The 22,637-nt window shown below is 33.3% G+C and overlaps 3 protein-coding genes across 4 annotated transcripts; 2 read left to right on the top strand and 1 right to left on the bottom strand.

The window, feature by feature from the left end:
- Positions 1–411: 411 nt before the first annotated feature.
- On the top strand, positions 412–5,621 carry LOC111995644 (probable fructokinase-6, chloroplastic). Its single transcript, XM_065771191.1, has 6 exons — positions 412–518; positions 1,304–1,516; positions 1,999–2,196; positions 2,328–2,465; positions 3,327–3,443; positions 5,211–5,621. The coding sequence occupies exons 2-6, from the start codon at positions 1,328–1,330 to the stop codon at positions 5,343–5,345; spliced, it is 777 nt and encodes a 258-aa protein (XP_065627263.1). The 5' UTR covers positions 412–518; positions 1,304–1,327; the 3' UTR covers positions 5,346–5,621.
- A 1,890-nt stretch (positions 5,622–7,511) lies between these two features.
- On the top strand, positions 7,512–8,137 carry LOC111995657 (polcalcin Ole e 3). Its single transcript, XM_024027579.2, has one exon. The coding sequence runs from the start codon at positions 7,595–7,597 to the stop codon at positions 7,847–7,849; it is 255 nt and encodes an 84-aa protein (XP_023883347.1). The 5' UTR covers positions 7,512–7,594; the 3' UTR covers positions 7,850–8,137.
- A 471-nt stretch (positions 8,138–8,608) lies between these two features.
- Positions 8,609–13,573, bottom strand: LOC111995182 (protein kinase STUNTED). Of its 2 annotated transcripts, XM_065771190.1 has the most exons (7): positions 12,441–13,573; positions 12,095–12,352; positions 11,834–12,009; positions 11,644–11,723; positions 11,374–11,521; positions 9,023–9,200; positions 8,609–8,739 (listed from the first exon to the last, which is right to left on the bottom strand). In XM_065771190.1, the coding sequence occupies exons 1-7, from the start codon at positions 12,958–12,960 to the stop codon at positions 8,726–8,728; spliced, it is 1,374 nt and encodes a 457-aa protein (XP_065627262.1). In that variant the 5' UTR covers positions 12,961–13,573; the 3' UTR covers positions 8,609–8,725. The 2 variants fall into 2 exon arrangements, with proteins under 2 accessions (XP_065627262.1, XP_023882859.2); XM_024027091.2 differs by having other exon boundaries at positions 8,609–9,200; positions 12,441–13,572.
- Between the last annotated feature and the right edge of the window lie 9,064 nt (positions 13,574–22,637).

Below are 22,637 nucleotides of genomic sequence, written 5' to 3'. Positions count from 1 at the left end.
TATTTTGATATTTTAAAGTGAAGTGCCCATGGTAAGCAAATTAATTCATAAGGAGTTAGTTGTATGGGTCGACCATTTCAATCTTTTTTTCTTTTTTTTTGATAAGTCACCCATTTCAATCTCTTAATTTAAATCTTTTATGTAGCCAATAAGGCATTCGGCCATGCCTTATTAGCTACATAAAAGGGGTAGGCCTGATAGAATCAAAACTGTTATAAACTGACTGTTTTAATCATCTAGTTCTATGTGCACTCCTTTTCTTCCCTATGCAAACTGAACTGCTCAGTTTTCAACTTTTATGTGTTTTAGGAAAAGCATTTCCAGGTGATGGGGTACCTGAAACCAAGGAATCCTCCCTAGTGGTTTGTTTTGGGGAATTGCTGATTGATTTTGTCCCAACTATTAGTGGGCTTTCATTGGCTGAAGCACCTGCATTTAAAAAGGCTGCCGGAGGTGCACCTGCTAATGTTGCTGTTGGAATAGCTCGTCTTGGTGGCTCATCAGCTTTTATAGGGAAGGTATATTTTTTAATATTGTGTCTAGATGTTTTTGGTTTTCATGGTTTGTAAGGTATAAGAGAGCTGAAATAATCAAATGCTCGAGTGATTACGTTGCCTTTTTACTTTAAATCAGCTTCCCCATATTCTCTTCCCTTTTCTCGGTCTCCACTGTATATGTCTGAATGTGGTAGTTTGAAGAAAATCCTATCTAACACTGGAGTTTTTATGCCTAAAGTAGCAACTTTATCATTAATGTCCAGCCCATGACCATTTCTGAAATTTTCGGTCTGCCTTCTTTAGTAAATTTTTTCTACCAACTAAACATAAGGTCTCTGTTTCCAATGATTTTGTTGTATTCTACTCGTGGGTGGATCATGAGATCATATTTCAAGCACATGGGTTTTCTTTTTTTCTTTTTCTTTTTGGGAGAGGGGGGTTTTGGTTATGATTTGGTGTACAGAAAAAAAAGAAAGAATATTTTCTCGCCAACCACAGTAATGTAGTCCATGAATGTCTTGCTCATCCATAGAGCAGGATTTTAGGAAACTGGCCATGGGATTGATCGGTTAAATCAGAAATCAAAATATTAGGGAACTGTCCAAGTTGGTGATCGGGAAATTTCTAGTTCCTCAATAGAGTGAAATTAGAAAACTGAACCATCAAATGCTCGTGTATTTTGCACTTGTTGAAATTGATGCATCCAAACCGGTTTCTTATATACTTTTGGAAAAGTTATTTGAAAAACAAATCAATTTATCGTCAATATTATCTTGTAACCTTAATTTTTTACGCAATGTGAACAGGTTGGTGAAGATGAATTTGGGTACATGCTTGCAGATATATTAAAGCAGAATAATGTGAATAATGAAGGGATGCGTTTTGATCCTGGTGCACGAACTGCTTTAGCATTTGTTACACTTAGGAGCGATGGGGAACGTGAGTTCATGTTTTTTCGTAACCCCAGTGCTGATATGTTGCTACGAGAGGCTGAACTTGATTTTGATTTAATTAGGAAGGTAAGTTAGATTTTCTATTGTAAAACAAAACATTATAAATATATGAGAGTTGATAGAAAGAAAGTTTGCAACATATATCTTTTAAGCAAAAGGTTATAGATTATATCTCATATGATAAGTTGTTAGATTCAAGAATGCTATTGGTTACACTTAAACTAACTTATTTCACTTACAAGCAATCCACATAATGTAATGAGGACCCTCCAATTTTAAAATTCTTATTATGTCATTTCTGGAAACATGTATATAGACATCCTCTTGATAATAAAAATTAAAAATAAATAAATACATATATAAGAAAGGGGTTTGTTTCCATATGGGGCCACCATGTCATGTGCCATTTTTCTGTGCTCAACATTGACACCCGGGTCTATATTTTTGTCCTTATTACATAAATCTAAAATTGTTTCCAAAGTGTTTGCCATTTTGTTTTATTTGACTCGTTGTGTTTTCTTACCTACTGACCCCCTATCCTGTGGCAGGCAAAAATTTTCCATTATGGTTCTATTAGTCTTATAACTGAACCATGCAAGTCAGCCCACATTGCTGCAGCAAAAGCTGCAAAGGATTCTGGTGCGGTTCTGTCATATGATCCAAACCTGAGGCTTCCATTATGGCCTTCTGCAGAAAGTGCCAGGGAAGGGATTTTGAGTATATGGAAGATGGCAGATATTATCAAGGTATCCATCCTTTTAGAAATGCAGATTATGTGTTTTGGGATTCACAATTGATTTTTCTTGTCCCTTTTCTAGAAGACTGAGTTACAAGGCAATGCAAAGATTGACATCTCTGATTATTTCAATGACTTCAGGTAAGCGAGGAAGAAGTTTCTTTTCTAACGCAAGGGGAAGATCCATATGATGATGCTGTTGTTCGTAAATTGTTCCATCCAAATCTTAAATTACTCCTTGTCACGGAGGGCCCAGATGGTTGCAGGTACTACACCAAGGTAAGCTTTGCCAAAATTCATTTTTGTTGTTCTACAAGAGAGGATATTTTCTTTTTGTCAATGCATGGATCTCTCTCTCTCTCCAAATGTGTGTGTATGTAATAAGTAATGTGGATTTACTTGTTACTGCTTTAACTCTAGCTCCTTTGAAAGTGAAGATGCATTGAAGCTCAATAGAGGAAAGTTAATCAAGATATCTTCATAAAAAATAACTCGCTAGATCAACAATTTGGAGGATAGACAGTGCTTTATTATCCTAGATCGAATTTGCATGAATCTTGGAGGAAAATGGGAAGACAGTATCATGTCATGCGCGCGCACGCGTGTGTTCTTCTCTGAATAATGAGACTTGGGATTTGCTGGACTATGGATTAAAGAGATGTATTAGCTTTCATTGGCAGAGATGATTTGAATTTTACCTTGGTAATGATCAGTGTGCAGCATTTGTTGTCATCTGCCAACTATTATCCAAATTCTAATCTCAAGTAGTTGTCAAATCATTAAAAATGTGAAGATTTACCCTATATGTAATTTGCAAAAGTCTTATATGATGGGTCAAAAGACAAAGGATCAACTTCCATGAGTTTGAGTTTGAGGTTGAGTTTGTTCATATGGCATTCATGCATTTTCCCATACTCAGTAGGGTCTTCTCCAGCAAGAAACGTATGGTACCTTACAAAACCCTGGAGAAGTTATATATTGATGAAGTGCTGCCACAAATCAATATATAAGTGGTCTTATTATTTGCAAATCTAATTTTTGCAATTCTTTGTATTATTATTTTTTTACAATAATCATGATAGTAGTTAAGTTTTCTAATAATTGTGAATTTGAAATTGCATGATGTATATTTCTCTTCAGAACTTCAGTGGGAGAGTTAAGGGTTTGAAGGTAGATGCAGTGGACACCACTGGTGCTGGGGATGCCTTTGTTGCTGGAGTGCTATCCCAATTGTCTCTTGATTTCTCTTTGCTTCAGGTACTGCTTTTCAGATACAGATGCCTAATATGCTTCCTTCAAGTCAGTACTTCATTATCTTTATGTATATCTGGAGTAACTATTTTGGTTTTGAAATGATTTGTATATTTCTGTCACATAATCCTTTCCATTGCCTTTGTCATCATTTAAAGCTGTTCCCCCAACCATTTGGTTATGCTTTTGACCTTTCAACATTTTTCAAATCCGATCTGTCATCATCTGATGTGTATATATATATAGATATAGATATATGTGAGAGAGAGAGAGAGAGAGAGAGAGTTCGGACCTTGTTGCAATGGCAAGTGCCATCCATCCAAGTAATGAGTTGTGGGTTTGAGTCCAGAAACAACCTCTCCAATTTTTTTTTTTGTGGGGGGGGGAGGGAACCTCTTGCAGACCTTGTAGAAACGGAAGGCATATGCACTGAGTACTTAAAATTTTTTTATTGGATTAATATTTTTAAAATTCCACTATTAGATTCACTCTCATTGTTCTAAACACAAACAGCAAATTTCATATCAATAGGATATTATTTTGTGTATAATTTAAAATACAAAAAAGGTTAAATTACATTTGAGTGTTCCAACTATTGGAAAAGGTTCAATATAGTCTATCAACTATTAATTGTGTCAATTTAGTCCCTTGACTTGATTTTAAAAATTGAGGGACTAAATTAACAAAATTAATAATTGAGAGATCAAATTGGCATAATTATAGTTGAGGGACGAAATTAGTAATTTAACTTATGAAAAACTTGAAAATCAGATATTTTATAAATGAGATAGCTATTGATCTTCTAATAATCTAGATATTTTGCAAGCATGGAGTTGTAAGGAGACAAAGGCAATATAATGGTGGATTTATCAAAAAATTCATGCAATAATAATTTATAATTTATTAAATGGTGTAATATTAACAAAAGTTGTTCCAGGTGTAAACTTTAATCAGAATTATACTTAGTAATAATTTACTTTGGAAAGGTTATATAAATCAATTATAGCAGTGGAGGGCTATAAACTAATAATATTTTTATGATAATATGGTACTGTGTGGTGTAAATATTATTGTAATCAGATTTATTTTACCATAGAGATTACAACCTCCACGTAGTTGTTAAGTACGGTACCCTCGCTCATAGCTGCGGTCTTGGATCAACAAACCCTGATTAATGGCCTTTGCAACACTGTCTTCCCCCCCTCCTCCCAAAACGTAAATAAAGAGACTTGCACTTGCAAACATGTGCAAAAGCAAAAAAACCTACCAACTAAATGCTGCTCCTGATATATGTAATGTATAAGATGGCAGATATATTTAACATATATTTCATGTAGATTGACATGATGAAGGTTTCAAATAATCCAGTTTCTGGAATAATTAAGCACGCTCGAAATAGTACTACTGCTCAGTACCTTATTTTAGGGGAAAGTTTCTCTGGGGATCTTGTGTCTTTACTAAACAGAGAAACATAAACCCCTGCAATCCCGACATCAGAATTGATTGCTAATGATTTCCAATTTTAATTATTTATTGTAAAACATTAGTGTGCTTTGCTTGCTTCTTAACCTACAAATTCTTTCTTTAACATTGTTTGCAATATTATCCTACTCAATTCTCATATTCTAATTCTTACCATGAACAAGTTTGAGTCCCTAATTTATCGCATTGGGTAATAGTCTTGGTAAATTTGCATAACTAGGATCTCCTTTAACATTGATGCATTTTTATATGCCACCTTAATAAATTGATGTATGTGGTTTTGAATTGTAGAAAGAGGACTTACTGAGAGATGCTCTCAAGTTTGCCAATGTTTGTGGTGCATTGACCGTGACAGAGAGAGGTGCAATACCAGCTTTGCCAACTAGAGAAGCTGTGCTGGATGCTATGCTTCAGTCTGTAACATAAATTTACATTCCAACATCTGTTAAGTACCTTCTTGGGTCCTGGCTATTTGTTGGAAGATGATGATGATCGTACAGAATAAAGCAAAATTTCAGAAGAGAAAAGTTAAATGTAACATCTGAAATTATTTTTATTGAGCAGATTCATAGATCTTGTATAAGAGACTTCAAAATACAAATAATATGGTTGATGTGCTTGTGATTTCTGGTAAAACACATCCATGCTGCCCGTTCATCTTCTTTATTTTCACTGAATTGAACTTGATGAACATTTTCACAACTTGTTGAATGAATTGCATTATATGTTTGATCAGGTTTTTTACACGGTTAGGTATGCGTACGTCCAAAGTGACCTCCGGGGCGGGGGGGATCCAGTAGGCTAGGTTCAACACATTATCAAAATAGTCTGTTATAAATGTTTAATGATTTCATTTTCACTTAAGTAGGCAATTTCCTTCACAAGGACAGTCATGATTCCTGGGAAGAATGGTGGCACTGGTCTGTAAATGCATTATGAATATCGACACGGCATGTGATGCAACTCTTTCCAACCAAAGTGTCATATGCAGTGCAGCAACTACCTTCCCTAACGTCAGATATTTGGGGCACTTGGGTCTTTTTAATCCTTATCTAAAAATGCTCATGAACATTGACAATGTTTTACATGGGAAAGTATCACCTCCAATTCACTATCATTTTTAGTGCGAGATGTGCTAATCATTTCATTTTTAAACGCCACATGTCTTACAACTACTCAAAAATTAGAGGATTCAGTAAGAGGGGATCTTATCCTGTTTTACACTAGTAAATTATCTCTTGAACGAAACGGTAGAATTAGAGGAATACAACAGTGAATCGTGTCGTGTCATGGTGGTAAAAATTACTGTGACAAGCACAATGAGTGGGCTTCTTTTACAAAGCCTTTTAGAGCAGACCAAACTATGCTAGTCTACACGCCAATTAATTCAGGCCTTCCCATTAACTCAGAAGAGGACAAAACCAATTTTTGGGCCTTGGAACTAAAAAAGTGTTAGATAACTAGTAATTTTCTATCAAAGCCAAACTTCTCACCCTCTTGGCGGAAGCAGACTCAAACCTGAAAACAGCACCAACTCTTTTCTTTCCTATCGATATCTAACATTTTATAATGAAAATCAGATTGAGCTTGCCCATGTACACATTGTATCTCAACAAGTACAACCCAGATGGGGTTGGCCTCTCCTCTTAAATAAAACAATAAATTTAGTGAATTTTTTTTTAAATTTCTGAAATGATATGTGATTGGTGTCTATAAGTCAATAATAAAAGAGATATCAATAATGACTCACATAATAATAATGTTCCTATCTTAACAAATTGTAAAAAGCATAAAATGTCTTCCTGTTTGAAACTCCCCAAAATTGATGTAAAGTGAAGCCAATTTATAGAAATTAATATATGGTCCTACGCTCGTACCACGTGTAATGAATATAATGGAAAATTATGTAAGACAATCCAAAGTTTAAATCCTGTTTCCTTCTTCTTTTTTTCTATTTTTTCAATTAAAAGTCCCAATCTTAGCGAAAATTGGGTCATTAAACAAAGAAAATGAAAATTTTGTTAACAAAACTTGTATTTCACCTACGCAACCAATTTCAATTTTTTGTCAATCACTTTCTTATTTTAAATTTTAAGAGAAGCATTCTCTCTCTACCATCTCCGTTCAATAGCTGTCAAAGTAAAATGGATAATTTAATCGATGATGTCCCAATTTTCTCTATTTTGTTACCATCCATAGTAATGGAAATGAATAACAGCGATAAACAAAATTCATAATTTTGAGACTTTAATTTGTCAATTAAAAGCTTAAAATACAATATGAAATATGATATAAATTATTAGTGACTTTATGTATTTCACTCTAAATAATAATAAATTAACAATGGATGATTTTGTTTCCGCATCCTAATCTGACAAGAACATAATCCAACCCATTCCTTCCATTCCATCTCTCCCGCCATTCATCGTATAACAGATATAATCTCATTGTTTCTTTTTACCTTAATTTGGCAACCGTTGGAACTTAGGAAGTTACAATCTTTAGGTGATCCAATACTTTCGCTAAATCCCCTAGCTTCATGGACTACCTTACCCTTTGGAAAACCATCTCTTTAAAATCCAAAGTCTTAATGCTCCAAACTTTACTCTCACACATTCAATTGTAAACCAACTCCCCCAAGCAAATTTAGAAAACTATCACAACCACAATACACAATGGCTGATGATGCACAGGTAAAGGCTGAACATGAACGCATTTTCAAGAGCTTTGACGCCAATGGCGATGGCAAAATCTCTTCAGCGGAGCTCGGGGATGCCCTCAAAACACTTGGCTCAGTCACAGCCGAGGAGGTGAAACGTATGATGACCGAGATTGATACCGATGGTGATGGGTTCATTTCATTCCAAGAGTTCACTGCATTTGCATCTGCCAATAGTGGCTTAATGAAGGATGTTGCTAAGATATTTTAATGCGTCTCTTTTTCATATATTTTTTTCACCCATATATTTTATATGTGATTCATTTGCATGACACTACGAGAGCCATAAGGAGGCTATTTGGATGTTTATCAAGATAGAATTGTTTTTATAGTTGAACTGTTTGAACCCACTTATTCAAATATAAACAAGTGGTTCTTGGCCAAAGTAGACTTTTTCTTTCCTTGGTAAGCTACACTATATGGAAATATTTTATAAATTGTGTGCATGTACGTCAAACAAAAAGACATAATAGAAAACTACCTTTGGACTCATTTGCTAGACTGGTCTTCCTCTTTAGTTGACATCTCTTCCTACTTCATCAGTATATCCTCATTTTATCTTTGTTTTTGTTCTTCAAATGAGTCATGTATGATCTAATGCATTTGCCTTCAATGCGTAAGACGTAATTGTTTTTTTTTTTTTTTTGGTTTATTTACAGTTGACCTGATGTTAGCCATTGTTTGCGAAAATGACAGCATATTGTGCTTTTGAATGATTCCTCTCTGTTACCAAATAATGAACATTAACATATTTCCATTATGTATATAGTACAAAACCCTTTTCCTGTTCCATTGTCTAATGCCTTTGCAAGTTTCAGGCTTCCAGATTAGGTCTTAAATCTTACATAATTTCTTTTCTTAATTGAAACAAGGTTCTGAATAATTATCTACCCATGCAAGACCATCTAAAACATGGCACAAATATATCAATCATAGACAAAACATTCCAAGTACCAATTATGCAACCACGTTTCAAAATTCTTGTGAATTGAGGTTCATGGGAACTCCAGACTTGAAAATCTATTACACTTTTCCCTCTGAGAATAGGGGCAGGTAAAATGGAAGATATGTACACACCAACCGTTCGTTAGAATCCTATACCTATACACAAATTCAACAAATTTCCAGTTAAAATTTCTAGCACTCTCATCAAGCAAAGCAACATAAAAATTAATGGGAAATTTCCAGAATGTGCAATTAATAATGCTTCAACGACAGAAAAAGTTATCGTCGTCCTCAAACTCAGAAACTCCTAGCATTGCCAAAGCTAAGTGACTCCTCATCTCACTATTTGTTTGTTGTAAGTGAGAATAACAATCAATAACGCATCCATTTCCCAGAAAACCAGACTTCTTTCTTTTAGAGACAACGGGTGATTCTTCACCTTTTAATATTGCAACAACCTCACCAATGCCTGGCCTCCGAGATTCTTCATTAGTTATGCAGGAAGCTGCAGCTTCAATCATCCGTGCTATTTTATCTGAATTTTTCAAAGTACATTTGAGCTGTGGATCAAGCAACTCTTCAATGGCTCCTTTCCCTTTCTGCAAAAGGGGTTTTGCCTGCAAAAACAGTACCAAGTTTATCATTTCCAACCTTCACTTTTCACAAGTGTATCAAGCAGAGACATAACAATAAACACTTAAATGCCCCACCCCATAAAAATTAAACACCCCCAAAGATGTGGCAAACCCTTTTGCAAGCGAATAATACCTTAAACAGAGATATGCTGCCTATAAATACATAGAGTTGTTTAAATTTATATCTGTGTTTAAACACTGAGTTAAATTTCATAGAAATTATGCTCATGCACTATATTCATCGAAAAAGATCTATTAAAGTAGAGTTCTTTTTTTTTTTCTTTTTTTGCTACAGTAAGTTTTTAAGGGGTAGTAGCCCCCAGAATCGAACACCTTGAGCCAAGGAGCTTGTGGTTACTAAGTAGAGCTTCATAGCAATTGAGAAACAACCATTCAGTCAGTCAATCTAGATAAAGTCATAAGTTTTTTAAGTGAAGAAAGCTCTGCAATCACAATTGGTTCGTGCTCGCCACATCATTTTATTCTCAGATTTATCCTAGTCAACTTTCAAAAGTAATATTTTATATATTCTGACCCCCACAGCATAAATGCCATGGAACTCAGAAGGAAACATACAAAAGCAATACTCCTAGATTGGATGCTTTATAAAGTTTTTGGAGACATTGTTCTCATACATGGTTTCTAGATGCAAACACTAGTCAGTGGCTTAACTGTTAAGAGACGCACAATTTATACTTCATCACTCCTTTTTTAACTCCAATCAATTGGATTTGAACCCATAACATCCAACCTATAATGCCACAAGGCCAAGATACCCATAGATTTTTCCTTCATCAAATTCCATAACCTCAAGACTGAGGCTTCATTTGTTCCAAGAGAATAAAAATAAAGTATAAAGAATGCTTCAGAGTTGTCCGATGGAATATTGATCATTATATGTTTTGTACATCAAATCATTTAAGTACATTACCCATGCAAATAAAGCCAGTCTATAAATCTCATAAATAAATGAAGGAAGATGCAAATACTAATAAATTTGACAACTTTATAAGTTTATGATATCTAGTCCAGTAAAAAATTTAGTACAATACAAATTTCTAAATCTAAAATTCAAGATCTCGTTAATTCTAATGTGAAAACTAAATTGTGTTAGTCTTATGTCATAATTTGTTTGAAGCATGAAAGCTGTGTAGTTTAAATGTTAAAAACACTTCCTAGTCTTTCAGGAATCTATAAGACACTATTCACGAAGAAGCTAAATTGTTTTGAGCTATACAAGTTAAAATAACATAATTTTAGGTTACGCCAATTACAAACATTCAAGTGCAGTTAGAACAAACTTTAGGTTACCGAAATAAAAGAACAGCTTGTTTTAAAGAAAGCCTTATATACTGTATAAATGGTGCCATCACTAAAACTTAAACTGTACAATGTGGGTATCTCTGGGATTCTACAATACAGAACAGATGGAATCTTTGCATCTGTGTGGACTTTAAAGGAACACCAAAACTTTTTTTCTTTAATATACAAAATTCAAGGTGCAACACCAACTAATTTGGCAGCGCACAAATAATCCCATACTCTTAGTCATGAAAATATTTTTTATGAAATTTAGGGGCTGTTTGGATTTCAAAAAATGCTCACTCATCACTCAAATATCATCACTCATCACTCATCACTCTATAACTCATTACTTATCATTGAAAATACCACAACTTCCTAAGGTGGCATGTTTGGCACTTGTTTCCAACTTTGATAGGTCAAAAAATTGTACATTTTGTGGGACCCACTGATTGACTTGGTGCAGCTTTTACTTCTTATTTCTCTATACATGTAGGTCATATATGCTGTGCACCATTTATGTTGGTCACATATGCGTACAACCTTAAAACAAAGAATTAAATGTCGAACCTATCACAATAACAAAACACTATTCAAAATCGACTAATGAATAAGATTATCTAATACATCAGAAACCAATGCAGTGTTTTGACACCATTGCTAAAAAAAAAGACCTTTATCAATTAAATGGCCCACATGATTAAATCAATATATCTATTGGTCATTTGGGCTATTGTCACAATTAGCTATTAGGAAAACTTCCTTTTCCCCACATCAGAAGCAAATAGGGGACACTCACTGTAACCACCACAAAGTCAAAGGCAACTATAAAAGAAATTGAACTTTAACCTACCCATAGGACCAAATTCTCCTCCCCCGGAGGCCTTCTTGCTTCGATTGGCTTCCGGCCAGTTATGAGTTCCAGTAGAACCACTCCAAAAGCATATACATCGGTTTTATCAGATACTTTCCCGTGCTGGAAGTACTCAGGAGCCAAATAACTGTGCATATGGTATCAATTCAGTTAATGGAGAGAAAACAAGACTTCATGTAATAATCAACCAAAAAGATTTCCTTTCTTTATGCTTTTAGAACATTATAATAAGTTTCCTAGATAGCATACCCAAATGTTCCTTTGACAGTTTTGCAAAGGAAAGGAACTGAAGGTGCAGAAGTCCATGTAGCTAATCCAAAATCACATAACTGTAAACACCATTTACACATATAACAATCCATCAGAATGAATTGTATTTACCATAGAACAAATTGAGTGTGAAACCAACATGAAATTTAAAAGAAAATAGCCCTTTTACCTTGGGTATCTTCTTTGAAGAAAGGAGAATATTAGAGGGCTTAATGTCTCTATGAACAACACATCTCTCAGTCCCATTATGTAGATATGCTATTGCCTCTGCAATCCCTATGGCAACCTTATACCTCACAGACCATGGAAGTGAAGAACCACCTTTCACACCCTTCTTCTTCTTCCCTGCCAACGTGTAGGTCACATAATCAATTCAAGCTCATCAAATCCAAATCAAATTCACAATAAAAATAAAATTATAAGAACATACCATGCAAATGGCGCTCTAAGCTTCCACCAGAGACAAACTTATAGACTAAGAAAAGACCCTCTTCTGGATCAATACAAAAACCCACAAGAGGAACAACATTTGGGTTGTGAAGAGAGCTAGCAATCATCAATTCTCTACAGAATGCCTTTGCAGCCTCCTTATCTTCCTTGTCCAATTTCTTAATTGCCACAGCTGTCCTCAAAACCCCAACTTTCCCCCTAAAAACACAGCTCAAAGCCCCTCTTCCCAAAACTCTGCCTACCCATCACAACAAAATCAATCAGAAATCTCATACAATACAACATAAACCAAATTTGATTCAAACAAAAGAAACCCATTGAAGTACCTTTGGAGAAATTGCGAGTAGCGGAAAGAATTTCACCATAGCTGAATCTGATAAGAGTATTGGCCACAGGTGATATGCTTCTCTCCAATGACTCAATTCTTCTCCACTTAAGCTCTTTAGCTCGAGACTCAGTCATTCCATTATCCAAATTCACCATTAAAACAGTAGCAGCAGTTGAAGAATTCATGTTCAACGACTCAAGCTCAACCTGAGAGCAAAAACTGAACCTGAAAGATGAGTGCACAGATTGTGGGTCAGCATTTGTCAACTCTGCACCACACCCACCAGACTCTGCTAGCAACCATGCCTTGTTGTGTTCCAAATTCTTGTTCCCACCATTGCTGTTGAGAATGTCAGCTTGGCTCTGGTTCTTGCTAGAGATTCTCCTCAGGCGAGCTGGTAACAAACAAGATAACCCAAGTTGCCAAAACATCTTTCTCAGTATGGACTTGACTTTGGACTCATTATAGTCAGAGTAGTCCTCGCTAGAGCTAGTTCTAGTGCCTTGATAAAAACCCATTTTTTTGATATTTGAAGCAGATCTCAAATTTCAATGAGAGGAGCACAGAAACCCAGAAACCAATTGGGAAAAGAAAGATTAAAGAAAGAAAAAAAAAAGGTAAAAGCTGACTGCTTTGCTTGCAGGGTGGGAGAGAATAACAAGAGAGATGTGTATTTGGTATAGGCTATATGTATATATATAAAAATGGAATTTTGGTAAAAGAAATGTTACATGGTAGTGGGAGAACAAGAAAATGTAGGGTGGAGGGGTGTATAGACTATGGTCCCCAAAGAAGGTTTCATACGAAAGACAAGGAATGGTTTATTACTTAATACGTGTATTATATGGGTTTGGTTTGTAGGTGGTGCAATTATTCCTTAAGGTAAGTTGATTCTTTTAGAGAGAGAGAGAGAGAGAGAGAGAGAGAGATTCTTAAATCATAATGTTAATGGTAAAGTGGACAAAGAGTAACCCACAAAATGGTACCATTTGTGCATAGTTTGGATGGTGACAGAGGAAGGAGAGAGAGTTGTGGGGACTACCCAAGTTTAGGGAAAAGGAGAAGCTTGTAGCTTTTTTGGGATTTTCTTGCAAGATTGAATTATGAGATTGATATTAGTATTACCCAATAATCACCAAGTAGGAGAGAGATGAGTAAGGATTTTTCATTTTTATGGTACATAAAGGCGGTGGTGGCCTATGTTTATGATGATGGGAGGAGGAAAAGGTGAAGGTTGTGGCTTTGGGAGATTCTTTTAGATAATAAGTAGATGACTAGTACAAAAATTATATTAAGATGACTATGTAGTTTGGTGACTAGCCACCGCCATCCAACCCCCAACAACCCCACACCCCCCCCCCCCCTCCCCCCCCCCCCCTCCCTCTCGAGTCTTAACAGCTTAGCTTAGCCTTTATAAGCTTGGAAAATGAACCCTTTTGATAATTGACTTGCTTCTCAAACCCATAGTTCTTGATTTCCTAGAGCTTTAAATTTTAACAGAATCAAAATTAGATTTGTTGTGCCCAAATATGTGTATCAAATTTGTCAATTCAACTACAAAGTTATGTTCCAAGGACATGTTTGGTATAATAGGTCTGATAATAGAATGATTATTGATGATTAATAACTATTCAATTATTTACCTTCTTTAAAAAAAAAAAATTTTAAACTTTTTATTTAAATTGAGGAATAACTATTCCTCTTTCAAAAGGACTGTAATAAATCTTCCTTAATATGTGTAACAAATTGTAAAATTTTCCACAAAAAAAAAATTGTAAAATTAATACATTTCCAAAATTCTAAAAATTATATGCATCACCTTTTACAAACTTTCCATATTTAGAGATTACTATTGCTATCAAAAATTTCATTCCGTGTATGAAACGTGTTCCAATTAATATTTTATTCAATCTTTCATATTTATTCTGATTATTACACAATTTAATTAATATTCCAATTTTAATTTGATCATATCTCTCCTCTCTTTTTTTTCTTTTTTCTTTTTAAAGGGAAGATCATATGTCACCTCTAGTTATATTTGAATACATCTAATCCTGATTGTATCTAACAATTACAATATGCAAATAGAAGAGTGATGTTAAGAAATACTAAAAATTTTACCACCCAAATCTTACAAATTGATGTGTACACCAATCACAAAAAATAATTTAGACATTTATATATTATATTATTGAAATAGCATAAATTACATTCATTATCACATCAATTTAAAATCATTTATAGCAAAATTAATAATAGTTTAGCAATTTTTGTGGAGTAAAAACAAGCACACATTACATTCTTGCTATTAATCACTAACTGATGTTCTTTGGGCGTGTAAGAAGACAAGCTCTTGTGGGATGAGGGGCCAAAAAACATGGTTCAAGTCTCTAGAAAAGAATTTTACATGCATACACTTAGAATCTTAAATAAAGTAAGAGAATGATTTCTATCTCGTATAAATAAATAAATAATTTGTGGGATCATATTCACATCATTCATTTCCTTTTTACTTCCTTATTGTACTCATTTGATAATTTGAAACATATTTAAAAATTTTAAATTAGTATGTTTCTCTAAACTTTCTATCCAAAAAAAAAAAAAATAAAAAAAAAAAAAAAAAACTTATTGCCATTTTGAGCTTCAATAGATCTAATTGTCTTCATTTTTCTTTGATTTCGCCCTTTTCACTAGATCTAATTATCTTATGGTGCTCATATCCATCCCCCCATCCCCCCTAACACACACACTACACTCATAATACAGATCTTAATTTTTAAATACCAGAGTTCATAATTCATAAATAATAGTGCATACAACATTATCAACTTTGCCTTTTAAATGTTTATTAATTTTTTTAATAAAGATTTTCATCTTTTAAACTCTAATTAATATAAAAGAATTGTCTAGTTTGATATTAAACATGTATATACATGTCATTTCAATATTAGACATGAACCTAGGAATATACCACTAAAGTTTATGTTAGAAAAAGGAGTAGGATTTTAAACGAGCTAACCCGAGGCAAGCCTATTATTAAAAATTCATTGTTGTTCATTTTATTTTATTTCGAACACTAGTTGAGTTCGAGCATATTATCAAACTAGATTACATGTTTAATCTTAGTTGAGTTTGAGCGTATCATCTAACTAGATTACATGTTTAATCTTAGTTCATTTTCTTATTGAACAAGCTCAATCTTGTTCACAAGATACTTAATCAAGTTTTTCTTTCCTATATATAACAAACACTATGAATAAAATGTTTTACATCGTCACAAATTAAAACTTTGCTAATACTTAATATCAAATTATAGTTGAAATTATATTATTTGAGTTAATTTACGTTTATGAAATTGTAAAAATTAGATTCACCAACCTTATATTATTAAAAATTAATATACTAAAATATTGTTTGTCCCTAAAGTTTGCACTAATTTTGTTTTTTGTCCCTAAGTTTTAAAACATTCGTTTTTCATCTCTAAATTATTGAAAATATTATACTTTCTAACCACTTGAGTCAAAGTTCACTAATTTTTATTTTAATAATTAAAAATAAGTTTGGTTTATCTCCAATACTTTTTTAATCGGAATCTCCTTTAATTTTAATGAAAAACTACAACTTTACACACTAACTAAATGAAATGTAGAGATTAAAATTCACTACTACTTACGAGAGACAGACCCAAGTGGGGGCCCAAGGAGACTCGAGGCCCCCCTGAGCCCAATTTTTTTTTACTTGTCATTGTATATTTAAAACAACAGAAAATGTATAATTAAAAAAGTACTAAAAATAAGCTAAATTCTTTAACAATTTAAGGGAGAATTGATTTGAACTCTAAACATATGAACAAAAACACCAACAAAGTATCACTTTACTAATGTCACCTAAAGCCGTATTCAAGTAAGGATCTTCCTAAGTTGATTCCTAGAGTAGATATACAAACATAACGTATTAAAGTAAAAGATATTAGAATTCAAATCTTGAAAACAAACCGAATAAATTCAAATTGAGACAAACAAAGAAAGTTGATCAGTTGGAGAATATTTCATCTAGTCACTACTTAAGTACTTATTAAAGTGCCTTATTAATGAAAGACTAAGTTTGATCCAGATTATGCTTAGGGGCCAATTCCATTTAAAGGAAAAAAGGGAATTCATATGAAATGATCATATCTCCAAAAAAGAAAGTGTCATGTCAAATTCAAATCAAACAAAGAAAAGAGAATATATTGGTAATTCGAATAGTAATCATAGGACTGGAGTGCAAGTGTTTCAATCATGCGACTGATCACTGATTAGACATTCAAATTTTTTTTATTTTTTGGATAAGATTAGACATTCAATTAACTGGGCAACAATAGAGGTTGGCAGATTCAGTGGGGAAGCCACATTATGAGTTGGGGCCTCGTCATCCCTTTAAAATTTTGATGATTTTTTTTTTTTTTTTGGAGCATATATAAAACATTTATCTTTAAAAGATTTTAAAAATTGAGCCTCCAAAATCTGAGCCCCCCCCCCCCCCTCTCGTCCCAAAAAAAAACAAAAAAAAACCCTCTAGAAAACAATCTCTCTCTCTCTCTCTCTCTCTCTCTCATTTAAATTTCAATCAGAGTCTAATTGTGCTCCATGTATCATATTTAATTTTTAATTTTTGTGCTAAGTGAATTATTAAGTGTAAAAGTCGATGAGTTCAAATGCAATTAAATTCTAAATTGGATTTCAGTTGTAGTCCAATTTTGCACCACTTGTCCATCAAATTTTTTAATTTTTGTGGCAAGTGAATTATTAAATGCAAAAACAGAAAAGTTTAAATACAATTAAATTCTTAATAATATAATATATATAATATAAAAACCATTACATATTTTAAAATTTTATGATTTAAAAAATGTGTAAGCTAATATCATGTATAATTTTATTTTCTAAAAAAAAAAATAAATTGAACTATATAATTGTAATTGTCTTTAATTTTGCTAGTGCATATGTACAGAGTTACACACTAGTTGATATAATTGACCTAGCTTCCTTAAAAAAGAAGTGTTTGAAAAAAAAATGAAAAAAAAAAAAAAAAACAATACCCTTTTTTTGTTTGCTTAAGAGTAATGAGTTTAATTTATGGGTGTATACAAGGACGGCCGGCCCCCACCCCATAAAAAAAAAAAAAAAAAAAAAAAAAAAAAAAAAAAAAAGGCCCCCCTAGCCGGCTAGCCCAAAGAAAAAAACAAAATTTTTTAATGATAGTTTTTTTTTTTTTTTTTTCCTAGGGTTATGCCTCACTCTTCCAAAACTAGATTCCCTCACTTTTAATTAGCATATCCCAACTAGCAATTATCAAACTTAAAAATTTAACAAAAACAAAAATAAAAATAAAAAATAAAAACTCTTAGTTAGCCCAATATTATAGTACTAGTATTAGATGTTTTAAATGATAAATATTTAATATTTAGAACACCAAATATCAAAAATATTATTGTACGAGATATTTCAAATGTTATATTAAAGTAGCAAAAGTAAGTTTTGGTTTGTAAATATATATATATATATATATAATATATAATATATATATATATATATATATAATATTATATATATTGCAACAATTGATGCTTTTAAGAAACAATATTATTTTACATTTTTTCTTTTGTTGGTAAATGATTGCATCTTAATATATTAAGAAACAGTGATTTTGTGTATTGATCTTAGTTGATAGTTTGTTAGTACTATATGAATACCTATTTAGATTTTTTTTTTCTTCTTATACTTCGGTCCCCCTAGCTTGAAATCCTAGGTCCGCCTCTGGGTGTGTATCATATAGTTGGGTATATACATATGAGTGAAGGTTCCACATTGAGTAATGACAACAAATATGAGTGATTAATATAACATAGTTAAGCTCAAATTCATAGGTTTAAACTTGTGGGTAAAGTGATGACCCTATATGTTATATTATTAACTATTTAATTAAAGTCTTCTCAAGGTGTTATCTTCTCAATAAGTAGAATTAGAGCATGTAGTTTTGTAGGATTTTTTTTTCTTCTTCTTCTAATTTGTGGATTTTGAACTTGGGTATAATTCTCATCATATTTCAATTTTGAATTAAAAATAAAAATAAAAACAAAACGAGAGAGATCCATGATCCATGCTTCAAAATTGTGAGTGTAATTTAAAATTTTATTTTTAAGACTGTAGGGTTAGTAATAATAGGGAATATGCAACATATATTAATGCCCAACATTATTAATGTATGACATATTTCATGAGCTAAAGCTCAAGCCAAGCTCAGCTAGCGGTAGGTTAGACTATTTATTGGCAACCATTAATAATCACAAAAAGGACCCAATTTGGTACCAGTGATGTAGATGGTGGCCAAAATATTGGGTGATGATGAGGGTTCTGGTATGGTTGGTCACTTCTAACTTCTAATAATAAGTTGTCAAAACACAAGAGAATTAATTAGATAATCATGCATGAATGCTCTTGCACGTGTAGTAGAATTAGGGGCTGAAAACGGGCCCACAAAGAATAATGATCATCTTTAAAACTATAAAACTTTGTCTATAATATTACTCTTCTTTCACCCTGCGCACCTTTGGTATAGTGGTCACTCTACAAGTATAAGTATTTGAGGGGTTAGAGAGAAAGGGCCGAGGTTCAAAAGTAAGAGTTTCACACACATATATATTTGATTAGGTAGAGTAGGAATTCTATCTTATATAAAAAAAATTAAAAAAAAAAAAAAAAAAAAAAAACTCCTCTTTCAAGGTACAAAATCAAGAATAGATACATGGCACATATTCAGTGGTTGTGTTACTTAATTCCAATTAGGTGAGAGAGAAAGAGAGTGCAAGTTTTTCTTTTCTTTTTTTTTTTTTTTTTTTTTTTTTTTTTTTGGTTCAGAGAATGCTATATTAAAGAATTTTCTGTTTTTGTTTTAAGTAAACGTTAATTGTGGAATAAAAAAAACATTAATTGTTCATCTACCTAGCCAAAAAAAAAATCAACAATAATTCTAACTTTATTTTAAAAATCTTTTCCTTTTATTGCAATTGGTTTGGATTTTTCTATTAACTCTTTGGGACATTTTTAATACAAATTCAATACCAGCAGCTGGTTAAGGTGTGCGGCCAAAATCATGGCCCTTTTTTTTTCTTTTCTTTTCTTTAATTTAATTTTTCTGGGTTAACAGTATAAGGATTTCTTTTTTTTTAGTTGAATAGTTGGGTGGGAAGAGTTCAAATTTTTTGTCCCACTCTTTCTACTCCACTATATACTCAACAAATTAAAACATGCCACATGCTCACTATTTAATTAAATGTTAAATTTATGTCTTCTATTATTTCAATTTCTAAAATAAATAAATAAATAACCCATTATATTTAGGTAATTAAAATAATAGAATATATAAATTTAGCATTTAATTAAATAGATTGACATGTGGCATGTTTTCATTTATAGAGTATATAGTAGAGTAGGAAAAGTGTGATAGAAGATTTTGACTCAATGGGAAGGTTTTGAATTTTAAATGTTTTCATTAAAAAAACTAAAAGGTGTTAGTTGAGCTATATGAATTTTGCCGTGTTTTGACTATTTAGTTGGCGATAAAAAGTACTCAGATCACATGATTGTGCCATGAATCCAACTCTTATATAGTAACGTTAAAAGAAAAAAAAAATTGAAAGAAATTTTATTTAAAAAAACAAAACTATAAACAACATTGTTTTTGTGGCCTTGATGGAAAATTCTTTAAAGGCAATGAATGTAAAGATCATATTTATAACAAATGTGAACTTTAATGACAAAATCGACCAAAAAAATTAAAAAATTAAAAACAAAAACGTCAATTTATCTAAACTTTTACCATTTTAGTCTAAAAATTAAAAAAAGAAAGAAAGAAACTACCTTGGGCTTCTCGGTGGTGTTTAGAATTACAATTAGGATTTTGATTTAATGAAAAAAAAAAAAATGAGAGAAGAGAATAGCATAATAGGTCAAAACTGTGTATATATTAATGGTTAAGGCCGAGGATAAATCGACAGAAAGAATTGAAGCAAATGTCGTTTTGGGACAAAGTATCAGATACAGTATCAACGTTGGTTGGGTGCTTCCTTGCCCGCTGACATAACAGTTTCCAAATCTTGTAAATGTTAAACCAGTCTGCTAGCTTCTAAGATCTTTAGTAATGAATCTGTGTTGAAAAAAAAATGTAAATAATTGCTTTCATAACAAATTACCCATTAAATTATGGGTTTCATTTAGCTCTTTCAAGTAATCGAATAAAAGATTTGAAATTTTAATCTAATGATAATGAGTAATTATTACAAAGAAGACATCATAAATTTTTATATATATATATATATATATTTTTTTTTTTTTGAGATGTCCCAAATAAGTATTCATTTTTTGAAAAAAAAAATTAGTCTCTTTATTTATTTTATTTTTAAAATTCATAAAAGATCGTGCCCATCTCTATAATACCAAGTAAGCATTATTTTAGTAAGCAATATTTTAAGGTTCCATTTTGAACCCAAGACTAATTTTGAGATGCACAAAGCATTCTTCTTATTTATTTATCCTCCAATACATGTCTAATTATACTTGTGTCGTTTAGCAAAATTAGATCAATAGTACGGTTATTCTTAATGCTTGAGCAACCTCCGGCACTAGCCTATGCAATTCCAGTACATAGAACCATTTGATTGTACATATTTCAAAAAATAAATTTAAAATGTTATCCTATGATAAGAGTAAAATTGTGAATGTAAATACTCATGAATATAGTATCATGAAGCGACGTTCAAAATAGACCCGTCGGCCTCACTTGTCAGAAATGGCAATCAAACAACTTTAGGACGTCTACACCTTTAGGAAGACGGGGTTAACTTGTCATAAATGGAAAGCTGACACTACTAAGCTGAAGGGAATAGGCGAAGTTGACGACCCCGACGAGGGAGTAGGCAAAGCCGACGACCCCGATGAGGGAGTAGGCGAAGCTGACAACCCTGACGAGGGAGTAGGCGAAGCTGACGACCCTAACAAGGGAGTAGGCGAAGCTGATGACCCTGTCGTGGCCTTGCTTGGTCTCCACGTTTGCATATATAAAGAAATATCTTGTGCCCCACGCTTGGTGTTTGATAAGGGCAATTTTGTAATTAACCCATGACGAAACAAAAGGCAACGGACATAACAAGGTTGTCAACTTCACTCATGAGAGACAACCTTGTTGTAAAGTCTATAGCTCCACCCCATACCTGACGGCTGCATCTTGGGCACAATAAGCTGAAGAGGAAACTGATGAGAACAAGCTGAAGAAAGTAAGCAAACCTCCGTTGGGATCCATTTGTAAGTAACAATGTTAGGGAGCCCACGAAGCTCACCGCATAGCCGACGAGTTGACCTTAGGCAACGAAAATGGGTAGCTGACGCCAACAAAGTTGAAGGGAGTAGGCAAAGCTAACGACCTTGACGTGGCTTGTCTTGGTCCCACATCTGTGTATATAAGGAAATGTCTTGCGCTTTACGTTTAGTGCTAATCAAAATGACTCCTACAAGGAAAGGGTTCCGCTAAATACACTCATAAAGACTCCTATAAAGAAAAGACTTCTAACTCAAGGAAAGGATGTTAACCCTCTACTACTATAAAAGCTTCAATACCCTCACTAGCCAAGGTACGCATAATTGACCCCGCTCTAACACTGTAGAGTTGTGAGAAGTTTCAACTTGACCTTCGGAGAGTATTTGGCTAGCACCACACCGGTGCTCTTTGCGAGGTCTTCTCTTTTTGTTGTGCAGGTGTTGTTTCGAGTGTGCGAGAACCATGTGGCTCACTGGTGATTTTTTTTGACATCATCAGTTGGCGTCGTCTGTGGGGAAGTCTTGCGATTTGTAAGCCATATTATAGCTTCGTGGAGAAAAAAGTTGCATAGTACTCACTCGCTCGATGGCATCCACTAATGACATTCAAGAAGAGGAATCATCCACGACTACCCTCGAGAGACAGGTTCAAACTCTCGCCGCTGCTGTTGTGGAACGCCTTACCAAACAAAACCACGACCTGGAAGAACAGCTGCGCTAGAAAATGCAGCACCGAATAACCAAAGAGAATATCAAGAAGGAACCAGCACTGAAAGAAGGAACCAAGAAGGACCTGAAGGCAGCAACGCCCCAAGCCAACAAAAACGACAGGATACCAGCGT

The sequence above is a fragment of the Quercus suber genome, unplaced genomic scaffold, assembly GCF_002906115.3.
Source record: "Quercus suber isolate HL8 unplaced genomic scaffold, Cork oak 2.0 scaffold_40, whole genome shotgun sequence".
Taxonomy (NCBI): domain Eukaryota; kingdom Viridiplantae; phylum Streptophyta; class Magnoliopsida; order Fagales; family Fagaceae; genus Quercus; species Quercus suber.
This window is presented reverse-complemented; position numbering and strand designations above follow the sequence as displayed.

Excerpts from the sequence above, each read along its gene's own strand:
- LOC111995644 (XM_065771191.1), top strand. The coding sequence starts at position 1,328 with ATGCTTGCAGATATATTAAAGCAGAATAATGTGAATAATGAAGGGATG. Across the intron at positions 2,466-3,326 it reads GTTGCAGGTACTACACCAAG|AACTTCAGTGGGAGAGTTAA; the intron begins GTAAGCTTTGCC and ends ATTTCTCTTCAG. Across the intron at positions 3,444-5,210 it reads TTGATTTCTCTTTGCTTCAG|AAAGAGGACTTACTGAGAGA; the intron begins GTACTGCTTTTC and ends TTTGAATTGTAG.
- LOC111995657 (XM_024027579.2), top strand. The coding sequence starts at position 7,595 with ATGGCTGATGATGCACAGGTAAAGGCTGAACATGAACGCATTTTCAAG.
- LOC111995182 (XM_024027091.2), bottom strand. The coding sequence starts at position 12,960 with ATGGGTTTTTATCAAGGCACTAGAACTAGCTCTAGCGAGGACTACTCT. Across the intron at positions 12,010-12,094 it reads CTTAGAGCGCCATTTGCATG|GGAAGAAGAAGAAGGGTGTG; the intron begins GTATGTTCTTAT and ends ACACGTTGGCAG. Across the intron at positions 9,201-11,373 it reads AGGAGAATTTGGTCCTATGG|GCAAAACCCCTTTTGCAGAA; the intron begins GTAGGTTAAAGT and ends CTGTTTTTGCAG.